Source organism: Crocodylus siamensis, chromosome 2 (assembly GCF_052110815.1).
Source record: "Crocodylus siamensis isolate JL-2025a chromosome 2, ASM5211081v1, whole genome shotgun sequence".
In the NCBI taxonomy this organism is placed as follows: Eukaryota; Metazoa; Chordata; order Crocodylia; family Crocodylidae; genus Crocodylus; species Crocodylus siamensis.
Genome location: NC_143396.1, coordinates 220,680,165 through 220,694,355, shown reverse-complemented (window position 1 = coordinate 220,694,355; position 14,191 = coordinate 220,680,165). Strand labels below are relative to the sequence as shown.

At 45.7% G+C, this 14,191-nt stretch overlaps 1 protein-coding gene across 1 annotated transcript in view; it reads left to right on the top strand.

Annotated features, from left to right (window-relative positions):
* MYBPC3 (myosin binding protein C3) overlaps positions 1-14,191 on the top strand; it is a 108,602-nt gene that overhangs the window by 23,507 nt on the left and 70,904 nt on the right. Inside the window, exons 6-8 of the mRNA XM_090033128.1 lie at positions 1,335-1,452; positions 4,403-4,451; positions 6,939-6,983. Coding sequence (XP_089889254.1) covers positions 1,335-1,452; positions 4,403-4,451; positions 6,939-6,983 — 212 coding nt within the window. The remainder of the gene's footprint in view (positions 1-1,334; positions 1,453-4,402; positions 4,452-6,938; positions 6,984-14,191) is intronic.

Genomic DNA, 14,191 nt, shown 5'->3' with positions numbered 1-14,191 from the left:
TCAACTAAATATGTTATAATGGTAGCAGTGAATAACGCCCAGACTGATAATAATAATAATGATGATTAAAAAACATGATTTTTTAAAAAAGGGTATAAACTATCATGCTTCAGCATATAAACTACATTTTAACTAATGGGTGTTAGGAATAAAAATTTCTTGTAGGCAGCTTATTTCATAACTGCCTACTGCCAGGTTCCTTATACCTTCTTCTCAAGTACTTCATATTAGCTGTTGTTTGCAATAGGATATTAAATTAAACTGACCCTTATGGCCAATCTAATATGGTAATTTCTGTGTTCTTGTGTAATTATCATTATAGAAATGTTTAGACAACCACCCATTAGAATGGAAATTGGTTTAGGCATGGAAACAAAGTAACTATCACAAAAAACAAAAAGTCTATTTTTACAGTAAAATTAGTCTGTACTGTGTGATCTCTTGCCCAAAAATAAACAGATAGTTGTAACACAAAGAAGCCCGTAGTTTCTTCCTCTCTAAGGGGAATGTCCTAACCTAGTTTTAAAATATATTCATTTATGTGTGTGCATCAATACTGCTCTCTACTGGATGCAATATAATAGACATGTCTGTATATAAATTAATAGACATATATTTTCTGGAGATGGAGGTTCTGTTCCTGTTGAAGCTACTCATGCAGTTACTGCATCTGATGACTGTGTTGCTGTATGTAAGCTGCCAGTTAGAACAGCAGAATTTACTGCTACCAACATGTCATCCCCTAGAAAATGTGTACTGATAATGTCCTTCAGCCATTTTACTTTGATCTGAGAAAAGTAAGCTTTCTGGCAACAATCTAGCCTGGCGTTAGAGAAGGTCAGAGTTGCATATTTGGGAGATAAACTGATTTTTCAGTGGATGGAGAGTTATATTATGTTTCACTTTTTATCTATCACTCATCATGTTCTAGTTTGCTATATTTGTATTATATCTATATATCTCTTTGGTTGCTTGCAGACATTATAAACAAAAACAAAAAGCCCTGCACTTTACTGGAAGCAGCAACACAATACTTCCACTCAGCTCTGCAGCGTCTGTAAAGATCGGGCACATCAGCTGATTCAGTCAGCTATTAAATAAAAGTGCCAAAAAAGCCCTACTAAAGTGCCCAATCTCTACAGATGTCAGGTGAGCTGGGTTGAAGTAATGCGCTGCCACTTTTTGGCATGTGTGGGGCTCAGCATGGGAATGCACCAAGTTTAAAGTAAAGCACCAGTTTTTTGTTTGTTTGGGGGGGCGGGAGTTATGTCTGCGAACATCCTTTTATCCTTTATTTTTCTAATTTCTTTTTGTGGGTTGGTCTGTTTTTCCAGGTTTATGTTTTTGAAATGCAAATAATTGATGCAAAAATGACATATGCAGGGGGCTACAGATGTGAGGTGTCTACTAAGGACAAGTTTGATAGCTGTAACTTCAACCTTATTGTCAATGGTAAGCCAATATTTTCAGCACTGTAACTTTTTAAATACCTTGCTAAACTAGGTTTTGGCCCCACTCTTCTTTGCTCTATACAGAGAAACCTTTTTACTTTACATAGAGCAGCCACCAGCAGAGGGTGTATGTTTCAGATACTGGCAGAGCTGTGTGAGCCCAAGACGAAATACAGATATTCAAAAAGCCCCTGGCAGAAAGCTCTCTATTGCACTTTACTTAAAGTGCTACAAGTTAGAGTGTGTTCCAACCGAACAGACATGCACTGTTCGGTGAGGTAGGGGCAGAGCTCAGTGCCTGTTTGTACTGGGCAAGGCCAGCAGGCAGGAGGCACTCCTGCATGCTTCCCAGGAGTGTCCCCCCCCCCCCCCCCCCCCACTGGTGGGGACTGTCAGCAGTGGGTGTGGGAGAAGGGGGTCCATGTGGCAGGGGAGAAGGGAGCCCCCCTCAGACCTCAACCAGCAAGTTGTGGGGGAGCCTCATGGTAGGGAGGCTCCCTTCCCCCAACTGAGCCAGCAACGGCAACACAAGTTCCCTGCACGACTTTTTGCACTCTGGGAGGGGGGTGGGTGGGAAAGGAGCCCCCTGCTGTGTAGCCTCCTCCCCACAATTTCCCAGGTTAGGTTCTGGTGGGGGCAAGGCTGGGCCCACACCAAAGCAGGGTCTCCTTTTCCACCACACCCCACCTCCCACTGCCTTCAGAGTTCCTGGCATGGTGAAAAGCAGTGTAGGAAACTTGTGCTACTGCTGCTCGTTGCAGCTGGGGGAAAGGAGCCCCTCTGGCTGGACTGTGGTGCACCATGGGGCCGGGGCAGCTGCAGGGACAGAAACCCCCTTCCCAGCTTTCCCCCCACTCTCCCGCAGCCAGGCTGTGTCTCATGGTTCACTGGGATCAGAAGCTGTGACAGGTGAGTGACAGCTGAGGGGGTGGGGCCAGCTTGGCACAGGCAGAACAGGCAAGCTCTGCCAGAGGTGAGCAAGGGGCCTCTGGGATGCTGGCAAATGCCACCTAGCTTAACACATGATGGATGTGGCATCTGTATTCAAAAAAGTGCTCTAACCTAAAGCACTTTAGTCTGATAGCACATCCACCAAGGGTTACCTTGGAGTATGATCTGCCATTTTTAAAGTGCTTTAAGTGCCATGAACATCTGTTCTGTTATGGCTTTAAATCACTTTCTGCTCATTTAATGCATGTTAAGTGTAATGTCTGAACCCAGCCTAAGACAGTAAAAATGCTACAGATTAGAATAGATATGTAATGGCAGGGCTGCAGGCTGAGGAATGAACAGTACAGTGTAATTCAAACCAGAAGTGAGGTGCATTGAAAGATCAACATAAAGAGATCAGGGGAAGATTATTCTACATTATCTTTGGCTTTATCCTGACCTCAATCTCATATTTTCATGAGCATTTAAATCAGTAAAATTAGAAAAAAATGCTGAGAATAAACTAGCTTGCCAAAGGCTCAGTACCTCAGTGTGGAAAAATGAAAAAAAGGGGAAAAAACTAGAAAAATTCAGAAGATTGATACTCCTATCACTTCCTTTCCTCCTGTCAAATTTAAGTCCTGCAGAAGCTTCTGGAACTATAAAATTGGCAGAAGATTAGCTGCCTAACTTTATAAGGTGTTTATGCTAAGCACTAATGTGTTGCCCTGAAAACAGGTGCATTGTAAAAGCTTACCAGTGATTAAAGGAAATACATTTATCTATCAATTTATATTTACTGTCAAATAAATTACCAAGAATTTTGCTAAAACAGTGCAAACAGCATCAACCATAACTCCTCTTTTCTGCTAGAGTAGGGGTGTCAAGCTTGTTAGGTATTTTGCTAAAGCCCCATGAACTGAATCTGGACTGCAGGGTTTCCTGCAGGCTGGATCAAGTTGGCAGGGCTTCCCATGAGCCACAGGACCTGCAAGCAGTGGTGGTAATCCCCACAGCTGCCCAAACCACTGTTTCAGCCCAGCTTCAGAACCCATGGAGTTAACATCGCTGCTACCCCCTCTATTTCTGTACTGGCAACCTTGATGGGTAATGGGGCAAACAAACAAATGGCATTAACTTCCTAGGTGCCACATGCTGGAACAACAAGCCCTCAGGCCAGATCTGGTCCATGGAGGTGGGTGCTGCATCCCACAAGATGCCCTGTGTGCCAGATGAGCCACCTTTGCAGGCTCGACCCAGCTGGTGGGCTGTTTGTTTGACACGCCTGTGCTAAAGGATAACAACAGCTTAAACTCTGAAGAGCTGCATGGGCAGAGATGGCCTACAAATGTATTGAATCAGGACTGTTGACACTTGAAGCTGCACAGGTTAGCTGTAAGACACAGGATAGTGCAGAGGTTGCAACTCTGGAAAGACTTTCTATGAGTGGTGGTTTGGCAGCACACACTGTCTTACAAGGGAAAGTAAGCATTCTCTTAATATATAACTTCCCAGTTAGACCCTCTGCATGCCTCTACTATTCAAGGGAATTTATCTCTTGCCTCCAAAGGATGGATAACAGTTTATTAAATCTATTAAATTATTATATAAAATTATTAAAATTACTGGTACTATATTATTAACGTTATTCAAATTTGGCCCATCTTTAACAGGTTTTAACTGAGGGTTTCAATGCTTTTGTGAGGTCAGTATTCCAGCCAAATTTTAGAGACAGGTAATTGAAGCATCAAGAAATTAAGATGAATTTCCCACCCCGAGATAGAATTCAGAACCCCTTGTATTAACCATTGGGTTCCAGTCACTAGGGCATATTTTTGAAGGTATGTAGGGTAAATTCAATGCGGGTAATTGTGTAAATACCTTTTAAAATTTGGCCTGAAATGATAAAATAAAAAAGTTTGAAAAAAATGTTTGAAACCAAAATGGCTTAAAAAGAAAAACCACCATCTCTCACTTAGAACTGTCTTCCTGCTCCCCTTTTCCTCTGCATGCCATACTAGAAACACCAGCAGCTGGAGATATGGATATTCGAACGACCTTCCGACGCGTGTAAGTATCTGCAGTAAGATCTCACGTAGATTCGTTGTGTAAGGAATACTTTATAAGTATTTCTATAGTTAAAATGTCAAGCTTGAGTTCTAGAGATCATCTAAGAGAGATTAGGCTCCTAACTACAACTGTCTCTGTCTCCAATCATTTAACACACAGGTGATATCTTTTTCCCAGAGTATGGAAAGAGCATTTCAGATGCAGACTAATATTTAAGCTGATGATTCTGTGTTACTCCCTGCCATGGTATGGACCTATTTGAGAATTCACATGGGTTTTAAGACACGGTCACTAGACAGGATCTGAAGTTTCGGCATAAATGTTAAAAACAGCATTTAGTTAATAATAATAATATACTTAATTTTATTTCATTGTATACCTGTTTTGTAAGTTTATTAACTGACATGGAGACACTGAGACTTTGAATATGTATGAATGATCAAATGAATACACCTCAGAGTTATAGGACATTGCATAGGTTTTGAAAAATGGCCACTTTTCCCAAGTTTAAAATAAGGTCTCAGTTGAGCCAGAGCCTTTATTGATAAAGTTATTAAAGTTTAATTTAAAGAGCCATTACAGATTTTTGGTAAAAGGTAGTCAGTAGTAACATGCAACTTCACTCATCATGGAATACTCATTCTCCTTTTGTATAAATCAGAGGTTTCCTCTCCTCTCTCCAAAATTGTGAATAAAAACTCCATCCTGATTGCTAGCAATAATTATAGACAGCCATCCAGAATAATATAGCTTGTTTCTTTAGGAATCTTAGAATAATCCTGGTGCTACCCATAGCTACAGTGAAGTTTACCACTCTAGCACTAATCTGCACCTGAAACCAATTTCCTTAATGCAGGAGAAGACCCAGCACAGTCACCTGTCTATGCTTTTCCACATAAGCGCTATTTTTATATGAGATTGTTTTTACATTCCACTCCTTCACAAGGAAAAAAAAAGGCTTGTGGAATTTATCTGTAATAGTAATCATGGAATCCAGGGTGTGAGCAACTGTCAGTTCTGTTGCGATGTAGGGAATTTCCAACTTCACTGAAATTCACTATTGCCAAGCCTTTATTGCCCTTTCTTCCGGGTTGAATTTCTCTCCGAGTTAGCACAGTAAAGGAACAACTTTGGAGTTGTCCAGTATGAGGGCAATGATGGCAAAAAATCTTACAAATATTTGGTTTCATAGATTTTTGAGGTCAAGACAAAGGAAATAAAATTCCTTCCTGTCACAGACAGCCTCTCAAAACAAGTCAATGTATTTACCTTTCCTGTCACTGGGTACATCCAGCACAGTTCACACTGGAGTTTATTGCTCCCAGGTGCAGCATTTACACGTGTACCCAGGACTGCAGCTCATTGAGCCAGGGCAGAGCAGCCTTGGCTGGGAGAACGCCTGGGAGGTCAGCCTGCCACCCAGAGCTACTCCACCCCAGCTCGGTGTGCTGCAGAGGGGCTGGCTGGGCCACAAGGGTGCTACAGTGCAGAGCTAGCCAGCAGGCAGCCCACACACTCAGAGCCAGACACCAGCATGGACAAACCAGGCAGCTGGCTAGGGCCCAGACAGAAAGGGGGCCTGAAAATGGTAAACTTTTTTTCCGTTGTCTGATTATCATTATCATATCATTATCATTATCTCTGGTGAAGGGGGGGCCCAATACAAAAAGTTCACCCGGGGCTGCCAGGAGCCTACGTACAGTACTGCACACACTATAACACCTTCATGCCCCAGCCTGCCCCAGTGACTACACATGCATTTAGGTGCACTAAATAACTCTGCCATAGGATAGTACTTGTCCCAGTCGGTACTATACTACATTGGAGTTAATTAATTTATTGCACCCGAAAAGGAGCACACATGTAGATGGTGATGCTTTATTGCAGAGCTAACTGGTCAACTCTGCAGTAAAGCGCACATATAGACGCACCCATGTCACATACATAAGCGCCCACTGAGTTCACGATGAGAACTAAGACACTTCCTTCCTTTTCTAGATTGCATTAGGAAGTCTGTTTTTGGAGAAGTACACCGGAATTCTGTTTAATGCCTTTATACTGTCCAGCAGAGAGCAAGACATAAACAGTCTGTATAACACTAATTAATATTTTGTAGTTTGACTGCAATTCAATTAAAACTAAAGATTGCCTTGCCCACTAGATTTCGTAGGATTTTTTAAATGAATTTGTCTCTTCAGAACTTAATCTATTTAGCCAAACAAATACTTGTATTCAGTCTCTTGTCAAACTGTGAAAGTAATGAAAGGTTGAAACGACTGATAATGCCATATAGCTACGTGGAGTATGAAGTAGTAACTCTCTAATTAAAATGAGAAAAGTCCCCCTGGAATCTCAGCACTTCTGAAACCACTCTATTCTTGACAGTGGAGTCTGGAGTTTAAGAAGCTTATGTTATGCTGTAAGAAGGCAGAAAATAATTTAACTGAAATGTGTCCATCTAAAGCTCTGTGTTTGTGACTAACTCAGGAGCCTGGCAGGAGGAGGGAGACGGATGTCTGCAGCCTTCCTCAGGTAGCCAAATATCATATCAGCAATCACACCCAAGCCTCACAGTAAACTGTCTCTCTCTGACCAGTGAAAAAACTAGAAACAATTGCAAATTTGATTTTGAACTTAAAATTCTTTACAAAAATGAATAATTAATTATAATACTGAATTTCTACCTGTGACTAGAAAACATACAAGTATGTAAAACAAGTATAAAACAGTGAAAGAGTATTTTGAAGCTTCAGTGAGAGGCAGATTTATTTACAGGAAGGGCTCATGCTGGGCAAGTAGTATTCTCTTAGAATTGTGACCATCAAAAATGCAATCACAAACTGAATGCATGTTTCTCCTTTTACCTTGCACATTATAACTGCCATGCTGCTCACTATGTTCCAACACACAGAATGCTTGCTTGGCTATGAATATCTGCCATGCTTATGATTGGGGTGTCACTCTATGTCCTATCATATTTTTCTGTGATCCTAATGCTTCAAATATTTCTAAAACAGGAACTCTGGGAGCTGTATAATACTTTAAAACATTTCAAAAGTTAAAAGTTAAAAACTTACTGAGTCAACCACAAGAGATGCTAGATTTGCCAAAAAGCTTACTTTCATTTAGGCACATAAACATGGAGCCAGATTTTCAAAACAAAGAACTAGATTTTCAAAAAAACTGATCACTTTGGGTACTGAGGCTTAAAGAGCAACTACTATAAGTATGACATTGGGATCTACAAGATATTCAATTCTTCACAGAATCTGGCACCATAGTAGATGCTGACTACTTCAATATCTGACCCTGCTCTGCTGAAATCTGGCATCATAGTAGTGTCATTGTTTCATGACAGAAGTCTGCTGCCACTGAAATTGTTCTGAAAGTAGAGAAATTTCTTCTCCCTGTGAATGTGCCCATCAATGTATTAGCATCCAAGCACCATACAGAGAAAATTAACTTGAAGAGCTGTATTTTGGAAGCAACTCTTCTTCAGCAATCTCTCACAGTTGAGGGTGATTGTCTTCCTTGATTATCTTATCGGTGGGTCCAAAGATGGCTGACAAGACCTATCTGAGATCAACAGACTCTGATGCAACTCAAGTGCATTTCCATCTGGGGTGCGTAGCTCTGGATTCTTATTTCAGTCATGACATACCAGAAACCTCAGAAGGTAACTAAAAGTTCCCAAACCCACAAGAGCTGCTCTTTCAAGCTGAAGTTGAGATGCCCACACTGATCCTTGGGCTCACAACCTTTCAGCTGGCAGTTCAGCACCCAGGCCCCTAGCCACCAAACACACAACAGTCTCCTGTTGTCATCATAAGGTTTCAAAGTACTGAGATCTTTCCTCCATTTGGGGCAGTCCTGGGCAATAGTCTCCCATGAGGATGCCCTTAGAGCACTTTCTCTGCCCTCCTCTTGAATGTATGCCTTGACTGAGCTGGGAGAATATACTTGCTTCTATAGACTCTAGAGTCTAGAGTCAGACATCCAGATGACATGGCTAGCCCAATGAAGTTGATTTTGGATGATCATTGCCTCGATGCTCATGGTGTTTTCTTGTGTGAGAATGTTAATACTGGTGCATCTGTCTTCCCACTGGATTCAAAGAATCTTCCACCAGCAGTGTTGATGGTACTTCTCCAGTAACTTGAGGTGTCTCTTGTATGTTGTTCATTAGGGCTGTGTGAAGCTTCAGGTGCTTATTGAATTTGGAGGAGATTTGGCCTGATTCAGTGGCCAAATAGGGGACCAGTAAAAAGGTCTGTATCAATTTGAAACTCTCCAAATTTTCAGAAAAGATTCAGAGAGCTTTGATTTGGGCAGTCCCCACCTGCTGCAACAGGGAGCTGGAGCCAGACTTGGAGCTGGTAAGTAGGGGGTGGGGAGACCCCTGCCAAGCCCCATCCCCTTCCTGCTCCCCCAGCCCCCCTGCCCACCCCAACTCCTGGTGCTTTAAAGAAAAGCCCTCACTCACCGAGTGCTGCTAGGCAGGGGGGCAATTCCTGTTGCCCCCCCACTGCCCCATGCCATGTGGGGGGTCTGCATAAGCCTCCCAACCCCCCCACTGTCCCAGCCTCCCCCATGGCTGCCCCACCCACCCCAGCTCCGGCCCTTTAAGAAAAAAAACCCCCTGAACTCACTGGCTCCTGCAGCTGCCTCAGGTCTCTGGGGGCTCGTGAAGAGCCCCAAATGTGGCATGGGGCAGTGGGGGCAGCAGGGATTGACCCCTCCAGGCAGGAACCAGTGAGTTTGAGGGGTTTTGGTATTTTTTTCCTAAAGGGCTGGAGCTAGGGTGGGCAGGGCAGCCATGGTAGGGCTGGGACAGCAGGTGGGAGGGTCAGGGGGGCTCACACAGATCCTCCCACCCAGCATGGGGCAGTGGGGGGCAGCAGGGATCCCCCCTTCCCCCCCGCCCAGTAGCACCCGGTGAGTCAGGACTGTTTCTTTTCAAAGTGCTGGGAGCTGGGGCAGGCAGGGCAGCCATTGCCAGGCTGGCAGAGCAGGTGGGGGATGGGCTTGGGTGATTCAGAGATTCAATCAGCCGAATAGATTCAGATCAGTGATTTGAATCACCGAATTGAATCACTGTCCCCCAAATCAGCTAAATCTGCAAATACTAGCCACTTCACACAGGCCTATTGTTCATGTCTCAGCTCTGTACAGTAAAGTTGGAATCACAAGTGCTTAATAAATGATTAGCTCTGTTTTGGATATGATATTGCAATGTTCAGACACCCATTTCCTTAGGCATACGAAGGCTGCACTTGCACAGTTGCAATGATATTGGATTTCTGTGAGACATGGCTTCTGAGGTACAGGAAATAATATTCTCCAGAGTCTCACTGTGAATCTGAATTACCAGAGCTGGGGACTGCTCATTAAGAGCTTGCTGATTGGGGGTCTTAGTCTTCTGAATGTTAAGCATCAGTCCAATTTTCTTGTACACCTTGGTAAAAACATTGATGATTGCCTGAAGGTCTGCTTCTGAGTTAACATGCACTACAGCATACTACAGCATACTGGAGCTCGATGACTGAAGTCAGGGTGGTCTTGGTTTTGGCTTGCTGAGATTAAACAGTTTACTACCCATATACTAGTTTAGTTTTATTCCAACTGGAAGCCTGTTGGTGGTAAGATGTAGCATCATGGTAAGGAATATCAAGAAGAATTTTGGAGTGGTGAAGCAGTCTTGCTTATCTCCCATCTTAACCTCAAAAGGATCTGTGATAGATCTGTTACTGAGAATCACCGCTAACATACAAGGAGCAGGCAGAAAATGGTGATGAATTTCAGTGGACATCTATACTTCAGAAGGATCTTCTACAGTTCTTCTCTGCTGATAGAGTCAAAGACTTTCATGAAGTCAAAGAAGGCCATGTAGAGAGGTTTGTGTCGTTCTTGGCACTTTTCCTGCAGCTGGTGAGCTGTGAAGATCCTATTAGTTGTACCTCTTGATGCCCTAAACCTACACTGAGATTCTAAGAGGAGCTGTTCAGAAAGTGGAAGGAGATAGTTCAGGAGGGTTCTCACAATGCTGTGGTAGACAGCAACTAAATTTGAGCTGAATTTTTATGAAACGTAGTTGAAATTTTATTAAACTAAAAATGGCATTTTCTTAATCACAAGAAAATACTGGACATGTCTCCATCTGAAAATACTGCAGGCTGCATTTACTTTAATTTACTGTGGCACAGGGCAAAGAGCACAGGGCCTACCAGGGGCTGGGAGATTACTCCCTGCCTCTGGGAGCTTCTGCTCTACCAGCAGGGAGCTCCCAGCCCCAGCTCCCCAGTCAGAGGCTTAGAAAGAGCTGCAGGGGAGGGGCAGGCCCTAGCTCCCTGCCCCATCCACTGAAACGGAGCAGTCCCCATCCATCTCCGGGTTGCATGTACAGACTTCTTTGTGCAGCCTGGGGCTGTTCAGGAACTGTCCCAGTCAGGGGCAGGTCGCGGCCAGCTCCAGGCCGGGACGGGAACTCTCCCCATGCAGAGTGGGGGTAGGAGCTTGTTCCCAGCCCCCACTCAGTGATCATGATTGTGGAACAGGGGCTGGGAGCACCCTGCTGCTGGGTCAGGGGGACATTGTCCCCACCCAGGCTCCAGTGGCAGAGCCCATCCCAGCAGCAGACAGCTCCCAGGAACAGGGAGCAATCTCATGTCCACTGCTGCCCAGCTGACCAGGAGCAAATTTGCTCCCAGTCAGCCATCTACACATCCCATACTGTACAGTAATTACTCAGCAGTTAATTTGCTACTTGCATTTGCAGGTAACAAATTAATTGCCAAGTAAAGGAATTACTGTACAGTAAGGGTCAGCATGTACAGACGGTGACACTTACTATGCAGTAATTAGCTCCACTGTTCCATAAACTGTTTCATAGTTTCATAGTTTCTAGGGTTGGAAGGGACCTGAGTAGATCATCTAGTCCAACCCCCTGCCATGGCAGGAAAGAGTACTGGGGTCAAATGACCCCAGCAAGGTGTTCATCTAGCCTCCTCTTAAAAACCCCCAGGGTAGGAGCTTGCACCACTTCTCTTGGAAGCTGGTTCCAGATCCTAACCGCCCTGACCATGAAGTAGCGCCTCCTGATATCCAGCCTACATCTACCCTCCGCCAGCTTGTGACCATTATTCCTGGTCACTCCTGGCGGTGCTCGGGGGAACAGGGACTCCTCCAGTGCCTGCTGGTCCCCCCTGACTAGTTTATAACAGGCCGCTAGATCCCCCCTCAGCCTTCTCTTTTGGAGACTGAACAGGTTCAGGTCCCACAGCCTCTCCTCATAGGGCCTGCCCTGCTGCCCCCGATCATGCGAGTGGCCCTCCTCTGGACCCTCTCCATGCTGTCGACATCCCTCTTAAAGTGTGGCACCAGAACTGGACTCAGTACTCCAGCTGTGGCCTGACCAGTGCCGCATAGAGGGGGAGGATCACCTCCTTGGACCTGCTCGAGATGCATCTGTGGATGCATGACAAGGTACAGCTGGCCTTCCTAACTGCCTCCCCACACTGCCGGCCCATGTTCATCTCGGAGTCAATGATGACTCCAAGATCCTTTTCTGCCTCTGTGCTGACAAGAGGGGAGTTCCCCAACCTGTAGGTATGGTGCCGGTTGTTCCTCCCCAGGTGCATCACTTTGCACTTGTCTGTGTTGAATCCCATCCTATTCTTGTCTGCCCACCCTTGTAACCTGTCTAGGTCCGACTGTAGTCTGTTGCTTCCTTCTAGCATGCCCACATCCCCCCACATCTTAGTGTCATCAGCAAATTTGAACAGGGTGCTTTTCACCCCCTCGTCCAAGTCACTGATGAAGATGTTGAACAGTGTGGGCCCAAGGACCGATCCCTGCAGAATCCCACTGCCCACATCCTTCCAGGTTGAGAAGGACCCATCCACTACCACCCTCTGGGTCTGGGTGTGGCCCTCCAGCCAGTTGGCGACCCATTTGACTGTGTGGGTGTTGACACTGCAGTCCCCCATTTTCTTGATGAGAACAGGGTGAGAGACAGTGTCGAAAGCCTTCCAGAAGTCCAGGAAGACTATATCTACTGCTACCCCTGCATCTAATGATTTGGTGATCTGATCGTAAAAGGCCACCAGGTTGGTCTGACAGGACCTGCCACTGATGAACCCGTGTTGGTTGCCTTTAAGCATGCAGTCCCCAGCTGGCCCCTTGTGGATGTGTGCCAGAATAATTTTCTGAAACAGCTTGCCTAGGATTGAGGTAAGACTAACTGGCCTATAGTTTCCCGGGTCCTCCTTCTTCCCCTTTTTGAAGATGGGAACCACGTTGGCCCTCTTCCAGTCCTCCAGCACCACACCAGAGCACCATGAGTGCTCGTAAAGCCGTGCCAGGGGTCCTGCAATGACCTTGGCCAATTCCTTTAGAACCCTAGGGTGGAGATCATCCAGACTGGCTGACTTGAATACGTCCAGTCCCTCCAGAAGCTCCCTAACTAGTTCCTCACTAACCCTTGGCCCAGGTGTGCCTCCCCTGGGGCCCAAGGGGGGCCCAGCAGGGAGGTAACTGTTCTGGTCTCTACTTAGGAAGACGGAGGCAAAGAAATCATTAAACATGTTAGCTTTGTCGTCTGGTGTGACGACCAAATTCCCCAACATGTCCTGCAGGGTCCCCACATTACCCGGAACCTTCTTTTTACCCCCTATGTATTTGAAGAAGGACTTCTTATTGTCCTTAATCTGGAAAGCTAGCCCCAGTTCCATCTCTGCCTTGGTCTTCCTGACTGCCGCCCTACATCTCCGAGCAACTGCAGTATAGTCGTCCCTGGTGATGTCCCCTCCTTTCATTGGGTGTATGCCACCCTTTTAGCAAGGAGACATTCCCGGATGCTCTTGGTGAGCCATGGAGGCTTGTGTGCCCTCCTGCTCCCTTTGATCCTCGCTGGGATTACCTTCCTTTGGGCGTGGAGGATTGTCTTCTTAAGGAGCGACCACTCTCCTTGGACACCTGCCTTCCCTTCCCTCTGGGACCTCAGCGCTTCCCTATCTTCCTTAGCTCATTGAAGTTTGCCCTCCTGAAATCTAGGGTTGCTGCCTTACTGCAGGCCTTTGCCACCTTGCGCTGAATTCCAGCAGGCGATGATCGCTGTCGCCCAGGTGGTCAGGCACCCGTAGCCCCCTCACCAGGTCGTCACCCATGGCCAGCACTAGGTCCAACAAGGCGTCTCCCCTGGTGGGGCTGTGCACCTCCTGGGTTAGATGGAGGTCCTGCACTCTGGCTAAGAACCTACGTGAGCGGTCAGACCTGGCTGACTGCTCTTCCCAGCAGATGTCCAGGAAGTTCAGGTCCCCCATGACCACCACATCCTTAGACTTCACTACCTCAGTGAGCTGACCTAAGAATTCCTGGTCAAGCTCTTCCCCCTGGTTGGGAGGTCTGTAATAGACCCCCACCGTTAAGTCCCTTTACCCTCAACTGCCTTGTACTTTAACCCAAAGCACTTCAGAGTGCCCTTCCTCTGACTCCTTGCTAATTGATGAGGATGTGTATTCCTCCTTGATATAGAGTGCGATGCCCCCACCTCTCCTTCCTATCCTGTCCCTCCTGTACAGCCTATAGCCCTCGACATTCACCACCCAGTCATGCGTTGAGTTCCACCACGTTTCAGTGATCCCCACTATGTCCGGACTGGTGTCAGCTAGCAGGAGGGTGAGTTCCTCCTGCTTGTTTCTCATACTATGAGCGTTTGTGTAGAGGCATTTGAGGCCTCCTGT